We start from the raw sequence: 22,274 nt of genomic DNA on the forward strand, positions 1-22,274 counted from the left end.
TGTTGAATCCTGGATTGAATGCTGGGATAGATAGAAGCAGTTCATTAGTGGACAAACCAGTAAAATACAGAAAGTCTATAGTTAATAATATCTATTGTACCAATGTTAACTTTTTGTTTTAATAATTGGATTATAGTTCTATAACATGTTAACATCAGGGGTAGCTAAGTGAAGAGTGTATGGGAACATTCTGTACTAGTTGTATATATTTTCCAAAGGTCTAAAATTGTTTTTTTTTGAAGTTTTTTTTTTAAAGCTTGTTCCAATAATCAGTTTGGATATACTAATTCTTATGTGAACACAGGTATGAAATCTAAAGACAACTGGGGCGCCTGGGTGGCTCAGTTGGTTGAGCGTCTGACTTCGGCTCAGGTCATGATCTCACAGTCCGTGAGTTCGAGCCCCGCGTCGGGCTCTGTGCTGACAGCGCAGAGCCTGGAGTCTGCTTTGGATTCTGTGTCTCCCTCTCTCTCTGCCCCTGCCCTGCTCATGCTCTGCCTCTCTCTGTCTCAAAAATAAATAAATAAAAACATTAAAAAAAATTAAAAAAATTAAAGACAATATACGGAAATAGAGTACACAGTTGGTTCTTGCTAAGTCACAGCTTTCCCAAAGAAAGATGAAACACAAACCTAAATGTGATCCCATTTGTGTCTCAGCATGAGAATTTGTCTGCCCATTAGGATATTATCTCTGCTATCTTCACTTCCCTATATTTTTGTTCTCCCTTTCACTCTTTTCTTTTTTTCATTCCACATTTCAATAATGATGTGTGTGGCAGAGCAATGTTGTTTTCACCATGTGGCTGTTACTTATCATGTAGAATATCTTTCATGAGATCCCTGGAGTGCTGAGGCTGACTGAAATCATCCGTATAGCATTCCCTCACCATTATTAAGAGAGCTCCGATGACTTACAGTGGCATGTTTCTGCCTCAAGTGACAATTGGGTCTAATAGCATTAATTTTCTGCGGGGTCTTTAAGAATTTTCTCTGCACCCACATTCTTTCCCCCGATTCTGCCTTTATGTCTCAAAGGAGAGAGGAAATTTTGAAGGCAGAGACGCAGAACACTGTTGAAATTCTTTGGTATCCTTTCTCCCAAAACCATGAGCTGTAACAATTATGCACTCCAAATTTCAAGGCATTATGCTCAGCTCTCCAGGGGCACCTTTTGTCAGTAATGCACCCAGTAAAACATGTTTCCACTGTGACCCTATTGAACTCTCAGTTGATGCCTGCAACTGCAGGACTCTATAGTGAGTCTCAGGCTGTCAGCTTGGGTGTTAAATTCATCAACTTGTGTTTTTGATCCCTATAATATTATTGTGTGTGTGTGTGTGTGTGTGTGTGTGTGTGTGTGTGTGTGTGTGTTCTGCTTTTTATCTTGATGGGCAATACTTAAAACTTAAGGCATTGTGCATAAAAATCCAGATTCTGGCCCACTCTTAAACTATTTAAAGGTCTGGCAACCATTGGCCCACATTCACCCAAGGCCACAATTTGCTCCAGTTAAATGTCAGCTTCCCCCTTGGACAATGTGGGTGTTCTCTAATTTACACATCACTCAGGGCACATTCTGACTAGTCTGGGTCCTATATACATTTGTATTTGCAAAACTTGCTCTATATCCTGCCCTCTAATTCATAAGTTCAGCCAAATGCACATGAGCACCATTACTTAACACCATGAGCAAAGAAGTCTAAGCAGACTTTTCTGTAACTGGGGATCTCAGAAGCCATAGTCAACCTATTTCTTTCTGTGTAACTACAGAAGAAATGTGGCCTGTCATTTTACCTTGCCTACAGGAGGGAGGAAAGAGGGCAGGATTACTGCTTCAGGTTCCTTTATATAATTTCCTGCTTTTTAAGAAAATATTATTATTGTATATTGAGTTCACTCACATAGTGACTCTCAAGCAAGAGTTTGAGACTTGGAGATAGAGCCATTACTGCAGTATTTCACTTGAAAGAGAGTTTTACTAATCCTCTTTGGCATTCATCTCTAAATCTTGGTGAACTCAAGTAGCTTCAATCTCTGAAAGTTTATTTTTGACTTAAGCGATTTTCTTGCTATTGCTAGATTTTTCAGGTGTCTCGCCAGCTTAACTGTTATCTGAATAAGCTTTGTTTATTTTCCTTGGCTCTTTATAGCAGGTTTAAGTCTGTTCCAAGGGGTCACAACATTTCCTGCCCAATGCCTTTTATTCTGAGCATGCAGTCAGTAATTATTTTTTGCTTTACCTAAAATATAAATAACTCCCTTATACTTATTTTGAACCTTTTCCCATAGTGCTTTCGTTATGAAAGAAGAAAAGCCCTTCAGCAGACCTCTGTGTGATGTGAGTGGAGTTCTGTAGTCAGGGAGTATAAATCATGCCTCGTACCCACAAATACACAAGTAACCCTTCCCCTTCCTGCTGTTTTCAATTACTCAGATTAATTTATTTCCAAACTTTTTGGCACCCCTCTGCTAAAGTACACAGCAAACAAATTTACAGTGAGTCCCAAATTAAATATTAATGCAAAATCTTTCAGCCTCAAATTTCATTTGGTTCAGTCACTCTAAAATTTAATAAAATGTTGGTATTTATTTCACATTTAACTTATTTCTAGGCATAATGTTGATTTTACTACTGAAAATTTTGGAACCAAATTAATGAAAGGGGATTTTGACAATGGGAATGAAAAATGGACTGAACTTGAAGTCATACACAAATTTGATTTCAGCACATGCATCTAGCAAATGTCTACTAAACCTGCATGTAAGCTCTTTATACAACAAATAAATTGGTTGAGATCTTTTGTTTCAATATATTTATTGTTGTTGCTGTTTCAATATCTTATTTAAGCATTTCGAAAACTTTAAACGCCTGAGCTTTGGCTCTCTTTATTTTAACCCAAAGTCTTTAGTATTATGTCTTCCCTTCTTTAACTGAAATATGTATTGTGTTTGAAAACTAAGAAAGCAAGTTATCTTTTTAAACATTCTATGTAATGATCATACAGCTTTTTCAAGGTAATTTCTTTGAATGACTTGAAGTATTTCCTCAACAATGCTATTACTAGCAGCATAAAGTGAATAGTGTCAAAAAGGCTGATTATTCCAAGTTGCTTTTTTGGCACTAGATGACCTCTAAAACTGAAAAAGAAACTGAGTGAGAATATTTTGGGGCTTAAGTTTGTACTTTGGAATACAGATTTTAATATGAAGTTTTAAAACCAATCTTCGACTTCTCAAGGTAGATAGCAGGAAAGAGAGCCGGAGAGAAAAATAATAAGAAAAAAAAATCAATGGAATAAAATGCTGAAGCAATATCTAAATAACTTAGAGTGTAGAGTAAGTCATTTAGCTTCATATTAACAGTATTTCCTTCATGGGGTGCCTGGGTGGCTCAGTCGGTTAAGCATCTGAACTCTTGATTGCGGCTCAGGTCATGATCTTCCGGGTTCATGAGATCTAGCCCTGTGTCAGGGCTCCATGCTGACAGCAGCAGGCAGCCTGCTTGGGATTCTCTTTCTCCTTCTCTCTCTGCCCCCCTGCTCATGCTCACGCACACAGTCTCTCCTTCTTAAAATAAATAAAAATAAAGCTTTAAACAGAAAGAGTATTTCCTTCAAACACTGTAACCTTTTCTTCATTTTCACAGACCTTCTGGGTTCTGATATTTTTCCTTTTCCATCAGTTTTATAATACCATTCTCTCTTTCTCTCCTTCCCTCAACTCTTTTTCCTTTCTAGCTCCAACAAGAACTCAATAGACCCAAATGAGTTTGTTTTGTAGCCATAAGCAATCTTTCCCTGAAAATCCAAACTTGTACAATTGTTAACCTAGTGTTTCATTGCTTGTCCTGGTTTTTATTGTTGTTGTTTCTTTCTCTAGTCTGTAAATCACACTGACTGGTACATAGCAGTTACTGTAACAGTTATTCAATGGATGCGTGGATAAATACAGAATAATCCAAGGGACCTGACTGATAAAGAGGAATACCTACTAGGTCATAAATGCTTACCCAGTAGATTTTATACCACTTACTGTCATTACCCCGTCCTTTCTACAGTTTTCCTGGAATTTCGAGACAGGGTAATGCCTACAGCCAATAGCAGCACTCTTACAATTTCTTCCCTTTAATCAAATATGTATTAGTGGGAACTCAACTATCAGCACAAATTCTTCTCAGTCATGTCAAGAATTTGGGGTTCAATGAAAATGAGCTCTTTCTTTAAAACTCTGAGGATTTCATAGTTTTCTCTGGAAAAAAATGCACAAATGCATCTTCATCAAACAGGCCAATGCCTATTCCTTCTGCTATTATGTTCATTTAGATTAGTAGAAATAACAGGGGAAAAAAAACACAATTTACTGCCATATTTAATAATGCTTGGAATATAACTAAGTGCATCATTTTAACTAAGCCCCCAAAGAATACTATGAGTCTGACTCTACTAATTCCATTCTGCAGACATGGTATGGAAAACATGGGGTAATAGGGAAGATGGTATTAGTAATTCTGAAATATAAGGGAAAAGGTAATAAGAAGGCAAACAATATTACAGGGTCCACATGTGACCGTCACATGCTATACACTTAGAAACATATTGCAGACAAATCAATTAAAGGTGCTGCAAAGAGGAATGAATTCATTTTTAAATTCTCTACAGTGTTAACCCTTACCTTGAAAGACAATAGCTTGAGGCTGTATTTCATGCCTTATCTTCCCAATATACTGACTGGTGCTGCATTCAGTGTTACAGAAAATCTTCCTAAATTAAAGATATGAGCTGCTCCTCTACCTTGTCCTCATCTACACAGCTATCCCTTCATTTAAGCTACCAACATCTCTCTCCAGGACAATTATGATAAGCCTTTTACTGGATCATTGTATCCTTCTTATCTTCCTTTATTCAGCAACAACAAGCCTGAGCTCTTAAAAATTACATTGTCTCATTCACCTCTGATTAAACATCCAATTGCTGCCTAGTGTAATCGTAACAAAACCCAAATGCCTCACCTTGATCTGCATGGTCCTGTGTGGTCTATTCTGACTACACAATAAATATGCCCTTCCCACTTTTCCTCTTTCCCAAACACACAGTTCACTTCAAACACACAGACTTTCTTTCTTTCTCTAAAATACCAAATTCTTGACTCCCTCACAAGTGTTTGCATGGAAAGATTCTCCTTCAGAACTACTCATACTTGTTTCCTCTCATTCTTTTGTCTCAGCAAATAGGTCACTCTTCTCAAAATGTCTTCTGTGATTACAACCACCAATCACTTCTCTTGATTACATTATATTATTTGTATTTCTTCTTAGAACAAAATATTATTTGTTTGTTTGCTGAATGTCTCCTGTTGCACTAAAACGTAAAATAAATCAAACTTGCTCACTTGCCTCATTCCCAACACCTAGAAGAATGCCCAGCACATATTTGTTCCATTTTGTTCAATGAGTGGATATATAAATGAATGATCACCAACCACATGGTTTGCTTCAGGAATCATATGATTTCAGCAGGAGGAAAAACTGAAAAAAAATGAAAATGTCCTGAAAATGTAAGGGAATTCTGGTTTTATGGTGGGATACAGAATGCATTGTGTTTTCACACACATTATCTTCCTTGCACTCGTGGAAGGTGTAAGGGACGCTGCTATATCTGTTTTTTGGAGTTGGTTGGAATGGTTTTCTGTAAAACTCTTGTGGTGTTTTCACAGGCACCCAGATTAAAGCACACACAAGAGCAAACCCTTGTGCTCTTCATAACTTTATGTTCTCCCAGCAATGACAGCAAGCAAGAAGAGTGGAAAAAGTGCTAAGATTCTGGTTCTTATGCTATCAGGATTAATTTCAAAATAGTTGACAATATTCTTAAAAAGTACAAATAGGGAGAAAACATCTTAGTGGGGAAAAGAACTATATCCAAAGATGGACAGAAACAGAATGTTTAAATTCTAAATTCTACCTATTCTTTTTTTTAAATTTTTTTTTCAATGTTTATTTATTTTTGGGACAGAGCATGCCCGGGGGAGGGGCAGAGAGAGAGGGAGACACAGAATCAGAAACAGGCTCCAGGCTCTGAGCCATCAGCCCAGAGCCTGACGCGGGGCTCGAACTCACGGACCGCGAGATCATGACCTGGCTGAAGTCGGACGCTTAACCGACTGCGCCACCCAGGCGCCCCTAAATTCTACCTATTCTTAAAGTTGGCCAATGTTGGATTAGATGTACATATTTCCCGCCAAATAAGATTTGTATGCCACTAGTATCATGAGCCATCAACATTGTCTGCCTTATGGTGCTGGTGAACTGTTAGCTTTTTTGTTAAAATAATGACAATACAAAGACACAGCAAAAGGGCCTGTGTTCTGAGTTAGTAACTCTATCTGTAAATCTTAGTTATTTTTTTAAAAAAATATATCAGAAATATGAATGTCCAATAGGCATGATCATAATATTTTCACCTGATGAGGCAAAAATCTACCCATGAGCTGGCATCGTTATCACTGTGCTTTCAAAAGCTTAATTATGAGAAAATGCCTTAAAAATTAATAGAGTTGAATAAAGTAGAATTTTTTAATAAAGCATACTTGCTATTTTAATATTTTCATACCAATAAAATATACCATTAAAAGCTTTAGGAAATGCACACAAGATCTGAGATAATCTAAAAACCAAATCTTTTTTAAATTTCTAGAATGTGTATTTTAGCAAAAGTCTGAGGTTCCTAATTGCCACAGTTATTTAGTGTGTGTGGATTGAAGTTTCAATAAATTCTTTTTGTCAACGTACTCTGTCTTAGCATCTTTGTCCTTCCTCTCCTACACATCCTAATTTCTAAAGAAAACAGATCATTCTAAACCCATTTCTGTTATCAACCTTATACCCACAGTTTTTCTTTTTCATGAATATCTTAAAATACCCTAGGAACACTCAAAGCAAGCAACCACAGCCAAGTTTCACTTCTCCTCTTCTCCCCATCCCCATTTTTAGCTATCTTTTCTCATTTTAAGAAGAAAGGGCTAAGATGACAAATTGTCATTAAAGAAAAACTCAGCGGTAGAAAAATTCTTAAGAAATTATGTATTCATATTTCTAAAGTTAAGCTGTCTTGGAAGTCTTGAAGGATGTCAATGCAATGTGGAAAAGTTAGGAAGGAATGTCCTATTGATTGTAAGAATAAAACAAGAGACGATCTGTGGTACCTTGATCTTACCCAAAGAAGAAATGTATTCTTTCGAGTAAAATGAGGTCGTGTTTCAACAATACCCGTCTTTGGTCTGAAGGCTAAGCCAGCCAGGACAATGAGGTGCATGCATCTCAGGAAGGGATGTCTGACTGTTAGTAAGAATGCATTGTGAGATAAAATGTAATGCCAGCACCTTAGCAAGGCAACACACTCTGTCTTCTTCTTTTTTTCTTTTTCTCTTACTTAATAAAGTTAGAAGGAATCTCATGTGAAAAGGTACTTTCTCAACTGATTTTCTATAAAGGATATATAGTTATAATATTCATGTATTAATGGGAACTTTCATAGTGCATGACTATGTCTGAGAAAAATAAGAGTATAGTAGTATACTATAGATGGCTGTACAGTAAGAATATATTAATCAAAATCACTTTTCATTGTTTCTATGGGTAAAGATACCTTTGACAAGTGTTGCATATTTACAACTATTTTGGAATATTTGAGAAATCCCAAATGTATGTAATATATCATTCAACGAATATGAGGGGCAGAGTTACTGAGCAATATAAGTAACACAGTCACTACCAACTTAAGTGTTAGCTTTTTGCTCTGGTGATACTTCTAAGAATCCAACCTACTGGGAAATCAACAACAAATGAACGGGCCCATTTATTTAATCACACCATTGCATTTTTTAACCATAACTGGACATCTAATTGCAGACTGAAACTAAGTTAATGTGATTGCATGAGAAAGTTATTATGGTAGCATTTATAAACACACTACACCCTGTTGTCCATTTTATCACTGCAATGATTTCTACTATATATCCTGTGTTGAGATAAAGTCTTGAATTTGAAATAACATTTAGGAATATATTTTAATTTTTAAAAATATTTCACAAAATGAGAAAAATAAATTCAGTTAATAAAGCCAATAATGAAAAATAATAAATTTCTAATTACTTTCAATAAAGTAATTACCTGAGCATGAATGAATTCAGAGCACGTATTTATCACATTCTGATAGTGTTGTAGGTTCTTATACTAACCCGTGATAAAAATACATAATTACTACTAAAATACATTAAATTCCCCTGTTATGACAGGAATAAGGACATAGGCACATATGACTTATATTAAAAAGTATAGAAGATAAATACAATGCATAAGCCTTTCAGGGAAATATGTTATTGTTGTTGTTTTTCCATAAAATTCAACTTTAGGCTTTTAATGCAAGATCAGTTTTATTATATTATCACATCTGACTGGCTTCTATCTAATATTTTGATTCCCATTTATTTACGAGTCAGTTTCACCAATTAGTCAAGTCAGAAAGCTCAGTCAAAATAACTGGGTTTGTATAGAGATAGCCTAAATCAATAGGATGGAGAGAAAGACAGAAAGAATATTTTGGCATCACTGAATTCAGAACAGAGCAATAAATAATATATATTTTCTAACTTGGCCTTATAGCTATGCCAGGGGGAAAAGGGAGGCCACCAAATCATTTATGAGGAGGAAAATATAGATCTAAAATTGGGAAGGCAACTAATATAGCAGAAAAACTTCCAATAGAAGAAATATATATAAATTTTGGAGGTCTAAGCTTACTTGTTGTGATGTGCTGCAAAATCTTCTGAAGGCTTTGTTCCTCTTTCTATATAACATAAAGAGTTCAGATGTACTTGGAGAGATTGACATTTTATCCAATTGATAGAGCACACAAAAGGGAGAACAGGGATTAAATATTATGGCAAGCACAATACTTTTCAAAAGCAAGTGAGGTAAATACACTCATTGGCACACATGCGCATTAGTCCAAAAGTAAATTTTTTAAACTCTAATTTTTAGAGATATGTTCATGGTTTTGTATTTAATGTTTAAATAATAGAACGTTTGCCACCCCCCCACCCCCGCAAGGAACTAACAAGCTCTAAAGATCTCATTCCAAAATAAAACAACTAGAAAATGTCTCCCAAGGCCTGTGCCTTTATTCATCCCTATGCCTCTATTTAATGGGTTTTCATATAGGTTAAATTTGGAGAATAACAATCCATATTGGAATGTAACAAAGAGGATAAAAAGTATGCCAGCACTTTTCTATTTGGTTGATTAATTATTGTCCTCCCTTCCCCACCAAAAACCAAACAACAAAAACACCTTGTTATTTGTACTCTCTGTGCATCAAGGTAGTTTTTTTGTCACTAATCTTATATTAAATATGGGGACCCAGATTTCTTCTTCTAGGTAGTTTTTGAACTGCCTTAAGTAAACATGACGATTTCCTGATAGAAGTTTGGTCCAGTACATATTCTGGTTAACTCATTATTACAAAGGACTCAACCTTTCAGTTTACTTTTGTTTAGCATTGCAGTTGCTAAAAACATTGTTTCAAATTATAAGCACGGAGGGCATCATTATCACAGGTATTCCAAAAGCAAATGCATTTTAAAATTTATGTCCTCCACTGTCAGATTGTTTTTTACAACAAAATATTTGTTACATGGAAGTTCATCATTAGAATATTGCGTGTTGGGAGTTGAAAAATAATTCTGAACATTCTTCCATTTCATATTTTTGTTTTTCAAGGAGGCAATAAGACAAAGATAGACATATATTTTCTGGAATTTAGAAATGAAAGTTTCACATCAAAAAATCTATCTAATTTTTGGGCTACAGTGGTATTTTTAAAGGATGTTTGTGCCAAAACAGCCATAATAAAGAAGATATGTATATATAATCCTTATTATATATGTATATACATATATACATATATATAACATATATATATATATATATATACACATACACACACACAGTAAGTGGGCTCCACTTACTGCTAAATTAGTTTAACTAATGATATCATGTTGGTACAATCATGTTTAACTTTTAGCATTAATTCTACTTTCTTTGAATGCATCTATCTAAAATGAAGACAAGTGTTTCCTTTGTACAAGAACTGTTTTGACAGACAGCTACAGAAGATAGAGAAATCTTTCAATACATCTGGTTGGTACTTTTTACTATACAAAATCCCTATTACTAGGAAGGAATTGAAGAAAAAAGAGTGCACATTTCATATAAGACAAAAATTAATAGTAGAACCATGAAAAAAATTGATCATAGTAAAATACAGAATGGAGGGAAGATATAGAGTCCCCTCACCATTGCAATCATTATAGAAGACCAAGTCATGTTCAGTCCAGGTGGCTTTAAATGGAGCCTAACTTTATGGTACACCCTAGGCTCTGAAAAGAAAATGACAAGGCAAATAGCAAGAAATTAATGTCCTGGATCCAATACACTTGTAAAGTAAAAATTTCTGCATGTCTCTACCATGGATGACAAGTAGCATTTAGAAAGTGTCGTATCACACTTAAGAATATATTCACTATGTCTCTCATCCCCCACTCTTTCTAAGAAGATGGACTTCCTTCACTTCCACTTAAAAAAATCTTCCATCTTAATAATTCTAGTATTCTTAACATTTGAGTTTTCTGCGATATTCTCATGTATCTCCCCATTCTTAGAGATTTAATTATATCCAACCTCACCTTGATGGAAATTTCTTTAAATTATTTTTATACTGCAAATATTTCCATAATTATTATGGAGTGAGAAGAAAATATTTATTTTAAAAAATATTTTTGTCTAAAGATACTTTAATCTCTTCTTTAAGAAATACTAATATGGATTCAGTCTCTTCCTAAATTTATCATTTGGCTTTCTCCTCACTTTTCTTTCCCTCACTTACTCTATTCTCTGCATTTAAACTCTTTTTTGTGTTTCACACATTGAAATTATTCTTTGTTTTCCCATTGTTTCCCTTCATTCTTATCAGTTTCAAAGTAAAGTTCAGGAGACAGAGAGAGAGAGAGAGAGAGAGAGAGAGAGAGAGAGAAGAAGAAGAAGAAGAAGAAGAAGAAGAAGAAGAAGAAGAAGAAGAAGAAATCTCAAAGATTACACAGACTTCTTCAAAACAAAACTTTAGTTTACAGGATACATGGGTCGTAGTTCATTCTTCCTTGAGGGGAGGAAGATTAAAATTTTGACATGCACATGATTGCCACTTTTAGAGGGTTTTATGGACATATACATTTAGATGATAATAACAGCATGAACTTTAATTATTTGGAAATATGTTTCACCTTCTTATCTGACCCAGGAATTTTTTAAAAGAGACTAGTTTTAGGTCTCTCAATCCCCTTTATTTGCAGAAAATTTGACAATTTAAAATACACTTCCTTTTAAGTCTTAATCCCTATCAAGCAACACTTTGATATGATATGACATTGTAATATGACACATTGGTTGATCCTAAGTGAATATGATTTATCCTTCACGTTTTGCTGTTAAAGAGTTACAAAGATGTTTCCCTTTTTAGATGTGATGAAATCTAACAAGAACTGACATGTACATTATCTTAACTCTGTATCAAAATCAATATAAACCAAGAAAATAAACAATGTAGAATTAGAAGGAAAAGTAGATGTATGTAGATTGAACACAAGCATATAAGTTAAAGTATTCTGTTTAAAAAAAAATGTTTGATAAACTTACAAACCAAAGAGCAACACAGGCAGAAGGTAATCCAAGTATTTCTATCTAATTCATACAGTTTAAAAGTCACCCATTACCCAATACATATTTGGAGAACCTGAAAGTAATTTTTCATTTTCAGGAACGAAGCAACTCCTGCACTACAAAACACACCTGTGTAATTCACATGCCTATTTTATTCCTCAAGGACAATTGACATAAGCCTGTGCAAAAAGCTACATCTCATTAACCTCTTTCTTGAGTTTATATTCCTATATTGTCTGTTTCAGCATTTCACTGAGGAAAGTTTGCCATAATGCAGCAGCACCTTCTTTTTCAACTTTAAACAGGATTTCTCCCCCACCGCCCCTCCTTTTCCAAATGAGACACACCCTTTTTACTTTTGATAGAAAGCTCTGGCAATTTTAACTCCTTTCTAACAGTTTGGAAAGTTGTGTTAAATATATATGATAGTGGCAAAGTGTTGGTCTACAACTATTTTGACTTGTGCTATCTGATAACAGTACTTTTGATGTTGTCATGGTGATATACGACACTATTTCAGTTCTAGGAAAAAGGTAACAATTGTTTTCCATATGCCCTGTTTATGTCTTAGATGTCCCTCTCCCTCATGGATCTAAATGTGCACCAAATTGTAATCTTTTTAGTTATTTAGTTTTCTATCTCAGGAGAAAATCCAGGGTCTACAGCTTAACTTTTTATGATTTATACAATTCTCCTCAGGTATTCGTTCTAATCATTGCAGCAACAACTCTCTCCCTCATAAACACATCCCAAACCACTGAGGACTTAGCTCTAGATGAGGTCAAATTTGCAGAGATTGGGGACTCAATCAGAAAAAGCCCAATAGCAGGAGTCTGCAGTGCCATTATATTTTGCTAGCTCACAGGGCTGAAAAGCTTCATTCTGTTCATCTGCTCTGGTCCAACTTCAAAGATTCTTCCTAAGAAAGGTTGAGAGCTGATTGTTCCAGATCAAAGACATCATCATTTCAAGTTAGAGCTATGTGCTTCCATTTTATCAGTATAGTTTTCAACCATTCCACACCAACTTCAAGGTAAGTTAAGACAAGTTTAGAAGCTATATAGTTAGGTAGCAATGATATGTTTAAAAGATTATCATTCAGTGAATGTCAGATTTTCTAAAGGAACTAGTATCAGTCTCGCTACTGGTAAAAGAAATGTGCTCAACATTATAATGACTATAACCTGGTTGCCAACAGCAGGCTGGGTAGACACACTACAATTCATTGCCCTGTTCTTTCTTTTCTATAATGAAACAATAATTTTTAGTCAGTTCATAATTCACTTCATATAAACACATCACTAAATCTCCCAATGCAACATTTTGCCTATTTACTTGACATTGGGATCCAGATATCCTTTCTATCTTTGTTACTTCTCTTTTTTTCTAATTAAACATTGACAACAAACCAAAATATTACATACGTGTGTGTGTGGAGATATATATATATATATATATATATATATATATATATATATATATATATGAAAGATACTCCCGATTTTACTTTAGGGAGTTAACCATTCCAAGGCTAGCCGCCCAAATATTCATCTACCTTTTTTTTTTTTTTTTTTCATTTTTTTCACCCGTGCGACTGTTGTCAAAGATCATCTAACTTGCACAGGGATTCCTGGGTTTCCAGATCAAAAGTTTATACAATCTAGGCTTATTAACTAACATTCCCACCTCCTCTCTCCTCTTCTCCTTACATTCCCATTTCAACTTCCACCACTCATCAGCTATTTGGGGAAGAAAAAAAAAAAACATAAAACAAACAAACAAACAAAAATAAACAATGGCAAAATGCCAGTAGTGGGTAAGCGTCTCCTGGTACCATGAGCTGTGTCACAGACCTTCAGAATCAAAAAAGTCAAGTTCAAGCAGGTACCTGCGCCCAGAAGCTCCCTGAAAGCCTAAGCCTCTCCGCTGAGACACTAATCTCTCCTGAGTCTGCCTCAGGAAGGGGCTACAGAAACGAAAGGGGCTCGAGCGGCCGCTTTCTCCCCTCCACACACCCTGGGTGCATCAGGTAGGGAAGTTAACCAGGAGCTAAGTTGAGGGAACACACACAACGCGGAGAATCCGGAACCTGCAAAAGCTCGCAGCTGTGAGAGTCAGTGCGCAGCAAGTCTTGGAAAAGAGAATTCCGATCCCAACATCTGCAGCGCTTGGGTTGCGCGGGCAGAAGCGCGCAGTCCAAGTCCAAACGCTCCCGGGGGGGTACAAAATCAGGACCGGTAAATGGCCAAAGGAAAAAGCTGGGGGTGGGAGGAAGCCGAGGACTCTGGCACCTGGTTCGGAAATCCACCACTGCACCTCTCACCCCCACGAGGCCAGCGATACAGTGGCCAACCAGTCCTGGGGAGCGGGGCCACAAGGACTTAAGTTTCACACTCACTTATCTACAAGCATCGCCCAGCAGGAAAGCCCGAGGAAGAAAGGGGAAACCAGGAGGGAGCTATTTCCTTACCTCGGTCGGCTCCCACGGTCAGCACCTTGTCGATAGGAAATAATCCCGAGAGAGTGAGTAAGGCGAGGAGAAACTCGGACATTGTGGTCGCCCGGTAAGGAAGCCTGAGCTGGAGACTGCTCCGCGGCGCCCTCGGCCCGGCGGCGGCGGCAGCTCGGAGCCCCGAATCGAGCAGCGTCATTTACAAATGTCACTGGAAATTCTTCAGCTCAATGAGCCCAGCCAGTCCGCCTTCTCCTGCCTGGAGCAGGATGTGGAAGGTGTACGGATGCGCGCGTGTGGGAGGGAGAGAGTGTGTGTGAGAGCGAGCGAGCCGCTCGTGTGTCTTGACTTTTCAATGCAGGGTACGTCTGATCTTACATCACGCAAAGAGGGGCAGTGAGAGATGCCAGCGGATGGGAATTCACTGATTAATCACCGAATCCACCACACACCCCTCCGTCGTCCACATAAATCACATCTATTACTTAGTGAGAGGCATTTAACACAACAGGAAAATACCACCGCGAACTGAGAGCACCACAAATCACAATTATTTCGGTCTCCTTGAAGGGAAAGTAACTCCAAAGCTGGTTCTGTAGGGATTTGGGTCTTTAGAGAAGGGGGAGACTTCTGCATTGGGCTGAGCCACCCAGGCCCGCCTAGGAAGCTCCGCATTTAACAGCCACCTCGGAATTATCAGCTACAGCGCTGGGATGCTTCTCTCGGCAAAGCGGATTTGATCCCTTCTCTCCCTGGAAGCTTCCTTACCGGGAAGGAAGGACAAGCCAAGTCATTGAGCTTCTCTTAGGGAAATGGTTTCCTCTGCTCCACACACAAATGCGATGTTTTCTGAATTGCGCTTTTAACTTTTATGCTGAGTAGCATCTTGGGGCAAAGATGCAAAATTTAGTGACTCAGCAGAAACAACAACAGCAACAAAAAAAGCCCAAACAACCCCCAAAGTCATTACCCCTTGCAAAAGAAGGGAAAATGAATGGAAAGAGGTCCCTAAGCAGGGAATCATAGAGCAAAGCATTGGCAGTTTGTTTTGCAGTCTATTTCCCTCTTTAAAAATGTTCCTCGAACCATTTTAAACATGTTTTGAGGATTTTTAAATTGTTCCTGTTGTGTTTTTTTTTTTCTTTCTCCACATGGTGCAGTTATAAAACTTTACCAAACCATCCAAGGCATGAACATGAATCAGTGGAATTAAAAAAAAAAAAAAAAAGTTGTTTTAATGACCACTTGAGGTTTTTAATATAATCATCCCAAAACCTACAATTTTAGTTAAACATTCAGAGATGGCTAAGGAGTTAAAACTCAGAAATATTAATTGTTGAAGGCTTATTTTTCCTTGTAACATCTATAATTCTTGACTAAACACTAAGGTTGAAAAACGTGTATTCTAAATATGCATTAATATTTGATATTTTAAAACTTCAAATGGATGTAAGGCAAACTATAAGAACAAAACTAAGGAACAGGATGATTGAGAAACAAATGGAAGATACCTTCAGCACTTTGTGCAGTTTACTGGTTGACACAATATAGACGAATGCTAGCACTATGAGCTAGCTGTTCCTGAGAGCAAAATACCCAGAAACATATTTGGCTGTTCCTTAGAAGTCATTAAAATTAGACTGGATCAAAGAACACAGAGGTGACTCTACGGGAAATTACCAAGAACCCGTGAAATTTGACTTTTTATACTTACTCTGTGATTGTAAAATATGTCCTTTATGTCATTTTTGCCACATTGTAAATTTTAAAGTTGACTTTCCCTTGTATATCAAACCATTTAGTGTATAAAAAGATGACTCCTTCCATCTTTAAAAGTGTATGTTTTCTTCTCTTCTAAAGTTGTTACATGTGTGATTTCACCTATTATTTTTACTGCTTCACAGTAAGATTTAGCATATAGGAAATATAAAAAGGTATTTTTCCTATTTTACTTTATACTAAAAATTCACAAACTTTGGACTTAATGGTGGAATTCAAAGAACATAGGGCTGGGGAAGGGAGGAAGGGTAAATTTAGAATGATACTCAAAGTAACGAATATTTCTTTCTCAAGTGTCCACACAACTGTGTGTTCTGTGAAATATTTATTCTTTCACTAGGACAAAGGAAGTAGGTGTCTTTCTGACATGATCCCATTCAGTCAACTAGGAGGTCAGCTATCAGGAAATCTATATCCACTTAAAGTCTTGGCAATAAAATGAAGAGTGCTAACAAACCATGCTAAGGACATCCAGATTCTGCTTCTTCTCTATCATTATCACCAATTGCCTCCCATCTCAAAATTGCAAGGTAGAAGAAAGCAGCCAGGAACAGAACAACCAAAGACTTACCATGTACTCAAGTTCGATGACTGAAAATCAGTGACTCATTTGCTTCTGCAATGTATGTACCAGCTCTGGATTCCACTGTCAACTCTTAAAAGGGAAAAATTATGAAAGATAATCAGAGAAGTGAATACCCAGCAGATTTTGTATTCTAATGTATATTCTAAATATGCTGCATTCTAAATATGTAGTGCCTCCTAATAATAAAACTACTAAGTAAATTAGGCAGAGTAAAAACCATATGATCTCTTTTACATCATCTGCTTTACTTTTTAACTGCCCTGAATAGAAGAAAATCAAGGATGCATTGTCCACATATTGCGATCAGAATAATACAGCAAACAATTTTTTTTTTATTTTTAGTGATCACAAATCAAATTGCCATATGTGAATGATACAGGACTCAAAATTGTGGTGTAAATTAGGGGTACTAATTGTGGAAGGTTAATTACTAAGTAATAGGTTAGCGTGCACACCAATGAAAGGTGATTACTTGTGTTTAGTATCAATTTATCTATAAAATAAAATTGGGGACTTATTTTAGGAATGTGAATAGATGTTACTAACAAAGACCTAAATGGTATAAAAACTTCAGAGGAATTGAGTAGAAGAATGGATGCTTAGGAATGTTTCAGTGGTCAAGTGGGCATAACACATACATTTGGATGCATGTCAAGCATATTTTTAAAAACAAAATTATAATAAGGACATGGATTCATACCACAAAGCCATAATAAGACATAATAAACATATTCAATAATTAAAATAGACATATTTATCATTTATTAATAGACACAAGGTCTAAAGCTGAAATAAGGCCAATGCCAAAATAAAATTAATAAAATTTTCTCACATCAAATAACTTACATATTGTAGCTCTTCATTGAAAATGACCAATTCATCAGAAGAGATAGTTTTTATCAGAATCTAACGAGGCTTATAAAAGTATAGACCAAATAAGAATTTTAAAATTAAATAATTCATGTCCAGGTTTTGAATGACCATCACGTTATAATGGACTATAAGTAAAAGGGAAGTGTAAGTGTAATTTTCTATGAACTACTTTATTCACCATCATATATACTTTAGCGAGAAAGGCAATTAATAAATTATATTACTAGTGAAGAAAGAAAGGCAAGAGTTACTCTTCAAATTCTGTTTGTTTCTATGGCCCATTATAATTTCTTCATTCTAATCAGAGTGATTAACACTGACAACCTAAATAAATTAATTCATCAAACTATAGAATGTTATGAAATCTTTCATTGAGATAAATTAAACAAAGTAGAACCAATCATTCTTACTTTCTGGTCTAAAACAACACACGAATATTAATTATCAGTCAGTGGTAATCTTATACTTCTCAATTAGAGCCATGCTTGGCATACATGTAATCAAACATCAGATTTCATGTCTGCTAATTTGATTATTTTCTTTTCCTATTGGGTGTTGTTGTTTTTGTTGTTGTTTTTACCATAGATGGTAATAAGTCATACACTACATGCCTGAAAGTCATGTTAGGGGAGGATGTGTGTCTAAACAAACCAAGCCCGACAGTGCATCTCATGAAGTGATGTGTGTAGAGTTGGCCTAAGAGCCAGGTTGCTAGGATTTTCTGCAGCTATCATTCCAAGGGCTTACTTGGACTGCTTACGCTGCCTTTCCACACAGAAAAGTTGCCAGGCAGCTAGACACAGGATGAGAAGGAAAAGAAGGCAGGGGGGTTGGGGTATACTGAACTGAGAATTGTTAAAGAAACATTATTAGTGCTTATAATTGAAAGAGAGTTACTTTGGACAAAACCGCTAAGAAAAAAGAACTTCAGATTCATTTTATTTCTCAAACTGTTAGCATTTCAATGCACATTTGTAACAGCTTTCCTTCAAAAGTGTGATAGCTATACATGTTTGACAGCATGCTGTGTCAACTGGGACATGGGGATTCAGTCAAGATAAATAAGATTTTGGTGCAACTTTAATTCCTACTATTTGAGAAGTATTAAGAAGTATGTACACCTGAGGGGAAAAAGAAACATAATGCAATTACCCAATTAAAGCTGGAAAATAAAAATATTTCCTGGCAAATTAAATTTTTCTCTGTGCATGAATCTCATCTTATCTTTTCTGTCATTATCTATAAATACATTAAAATATACATATTGCAGTGAAAAGACAAATGATAGTCAATTATAAGTTTCAAAGGATAAATAATAAAAGCCCTTAATAATGATTTGATTGTTTTACATTTATATCAGACTCTTGTTTGATAAACTTTTGACAGTAGGAAGGAAATGAAGGAGTTTTTCCTTAGACAACCTTATTAGGCAACAATTAACTTCAATAATAATAATCATCATCATAATAATAATAATATTATAGACTCAAGAGATAAATCCTGTTTTGCTTTTTAGATATGTCTTTAGAAGACACAATCAGTAATAATACAATCCATTTGTGTCTGGAGCAGGGGAATACAGAAATGCCAAAAGTTCATCAAACCCTTATCACTCTAATTGTGTGGAAATAGCCCTGAGTTTCAGGTCAGTTGCTGCTTATAAGACTTGTTGCTTTCAGTGCTTTTTGACCAGACATACCTTTGGTCAGGTTGACCTCCACATACCCATCTCCAGCTGCTAAAATAGAATTAATGTTTCATGCTGGGAGTTAGTTGTCAGTGGTCCATAGTCAGGATACAGTTTGTTTGAATAAGCCTTGAGGTCTTTTTCTATCTGAAAATTATCGATCTCTGTCCTTTCATTTATCTTTCTGCTTCTTAATTTTAATTAGAAACTCCTAGATTGTTGCAGCTGGAGGGAACATTCAAATCATTTCTTCCAATTTGCTACATTTTATAGATGAAAAAGTTAAGGACAGGAAAGGTGATTACTCTTATGTTCATATCTTATTAATATCAGAAACAGCCTTTGAATAGTTTCCTGAGTCTGTCCTATTATGTACTGAGCTTTGTTGATATTTCTTTAGACTCTTCCTAGCTCAGAGGAGTGGTAACCCAGGGAGTTTGAATTAGTTTATTCACTTAATAGCTACATAGTATGTAACAGTCACTCTACTCAGCACCATGCAAATAACTCTATAGAAAAAAGATGCGGTCCTTGCACTAGCAGAACTTACAGTAAAAATCAAACATTATTTTTCTGCTAATGACTGACTTTCCAGGATCTTGTGGGAACTATGTTGCCATGAACCATGAACCACAGGTATGACACATTAAGGCCACTCCTGGGATCATCCACTAAAATCAGGGCTGTAATTTCTGAGTAAACATCTTTATGAATAAAGTTTTATGGAGAAACCGGAGACTTCTGCTAGAATTGGACTCTGAATAAGAAATCGCAAAACATATATTCAAATATATTGAGTTTTGTTACCAGCATTTAGTCAATCAGCATATCATATCTCCGTTGATCTAGAACTCAGTAGCAAATTCAGAAATGTTCAGAATTCAAAACATTTAGAAATATCAGTGATAACACAGATTTATCAAAGCTGGTGGCTTCTGCGCATTGTGGATTCAATAGGATCAGAGGACAAAGGACTGGAGAAAGTCTGGTTCAACTTTTATTCATTTGTTTATTTTTATTATAGCTATTAATCGGGACCCTTTTAAGCATTTCTTAATATTGAATAATTTCCTACTTTGTATCCAAATGACATTTTTCTTGTTTTTTTTAATACACAGTCTTTAGCATTTCACAATTTCTAACCCCCTAACAATATAGTCATTTCGCATGGGTTTTCCCTCACAATAGGTACCCAGAGATAATTTGTTTTACTGCTGACTAGTGACTTTTTACTTTTTCCCTTGACATTATTTACTCTTTCCTATATCTGCTGTTCCTTGTTCCTTCTGTCATGGAACACATTTCTATATCTGAACTACACAGGATAATGCAATGACAAGGGTAGAGATTAAGTACAGGCAATTGACAGAGAACTGAGAAGATGAGATACCAAAATTATATTAATTGTACCATATATATACTTTAATGAATTGCTGTTAAAATGTAACAGGTACTATGGAGTGACAGTATCTTTGGCCAAGTTTATGGAGTTTTTTGTTTGTTTGTGTGGTATTTATTTAGGTGGGGCATTGTTTTGCTTTGCCTTGTTGAGTATTATAAGAAGAGTGTTTTTTTTTTCTATTCCTTTATGAGAAATCTATTCCTTTTCTATTCCTTATATAGTAAATTTAAAAATAAAACAAGCAATAAACAGAAGCAAAAAAAAATGAAAGAGAAAGAAAGAACAGAAAAATAAACCTTTCTTCTTAGTGTACCTTGCTTAATTCCCACTGGAAATGGCGTATCATAGTCTGTCAACAGCTACATTTCGTACCTGTCACGGAGTAAGTACCAAATAGGTATGTGGTAAATAGAATACACTTCGTATCGAGTTTTTGTCTTTTCGGTTTCAAACTTTGCTTTAAATAATACTTATAAAATTAACTTTTCAGAAACATTATTTATTTGTTCTAAGTAGTAAATTTTATTTCTTTCATATAGGGAAAGTCTCCTGCCCTCTAAAAGTGTTTTTCCTATCACAAAAATTATACATTTAATCACAACAAAAACTCAAATGCAAAAAGGAGCTCTGTAGTCCAGAACACAATGCCCTAGTATTATGTCAAGCCTCTGTTTGTGGGAAGAAAAATAGTGACATTTGGACCTAGATATATTTATCAAGATTTGTGAAAATGTGTGATATTATGCCTGAATACCGGCAAAGTTAAATTATAGTTGAAAGACCATTAAATGCTTTTATGATGTCCCATTGCTACATTCTGCATTTTAAATAGACTTTACCAAAAGGTATCATTCACATCACACGGAAAACTATACTACATAACAACAACAAAAAGTATTAAGTTCACAAGTACACAACAGGAAATACAGAAGAGAATTAATAGCAATGTTTAGACATAGTATGACCAAGAATATTTTTGGTTATTCAGTCTTTGCTTGTGATTAAATGCATGTATTTATTTTTTAAAAAGCATGAATTTTATATTTTAGGTGGATATCAGTCCTAATTTATTACAATTTAACCTTCTGCATTTTCTTGCCAAGAGAAAGTGAATGACAACAACAAGAAATAGTTTCTGTGCTCTTTAGAGCACTTTACCTGAAAATTATATTACAATTATTTGAAAAAAACCCACTATGAATATAGGTAGATAGATAGATAGATAGATAGATAGATAGATAGATAGATAGATAGATAGATATCTCCAGAAATCGACCTATATTCAGAGAATATAGGAGATGAGTCAAAGGATTTTTGTTATCAGTCTTTACTATTTATCCAAAACTAAGGAGGTTAATCAGTTTGGACATTTCTAGGAAGGTACATCCAACTGCTGTAAAAATAGCTTGGAAAAGGTAGCATACTCTATTTTTCATGTATAATAAAATGTATTAAAGGACAAATAATTAGATGCCTGAAATTTGGCTGTGGAGTTTCTAGAACCGAACATGGTCCAAGCTGTAGGTTGCAAGTGAAAGCAAATTATAGCTTCAAGTATATTATAGAGGCAACTGCCAGTCTGGTTTTGCAGGTATGAAGCTGGTTCTCTCTGCCCTTTCCTTCTCCACACTCTTCAGATTTATGGTAGTCACAGTTTTCAAACCAAAACTAGAACACATGACTTAATATAATTGTTGAGCAATAGGACAGAAAGTTTGTACTC

General features: G+C 35.6%; 1 protein-coding gene across 1 annotated transcript in view; it reads right to left on the reverse strand.

The window, feature by feature from the left end:
• Positions 1-22,274, reverse strand: part of LRP1B (LDL receptor related protein 1B) — a 1,940,511-nt gene that overhangs the window by 1,877,436 nt on the left and 40,801 nt on the right. The window contains exon 3 of the mRNA XM_023259298.2: positions 14,243-16,658. Coding sequence (XP_023115066.2) covers positions 14,243-14,423 — 181 coding nt within the window. The 5' untranslated portion in view covers positions 14,424-16,658. The remainder of the gene's footprint in view (positions 1-14,242; positions 16,659-22,274) is intronic.

Source organism: Felis catus, chromosome C1 (assembly GCF_018350175.1).
Source record: "Felis catus isolate Fca126 chromosome C1, F.catus_Fca126_mat1.0, whole genome shotgun sequence".
In the NCBI taxonomy this organism is placed as follows: Eukaryota; Metazoa; Chordata; class Mammalia; order Carnivora; family Felidae; genus Felis; species Felis catus.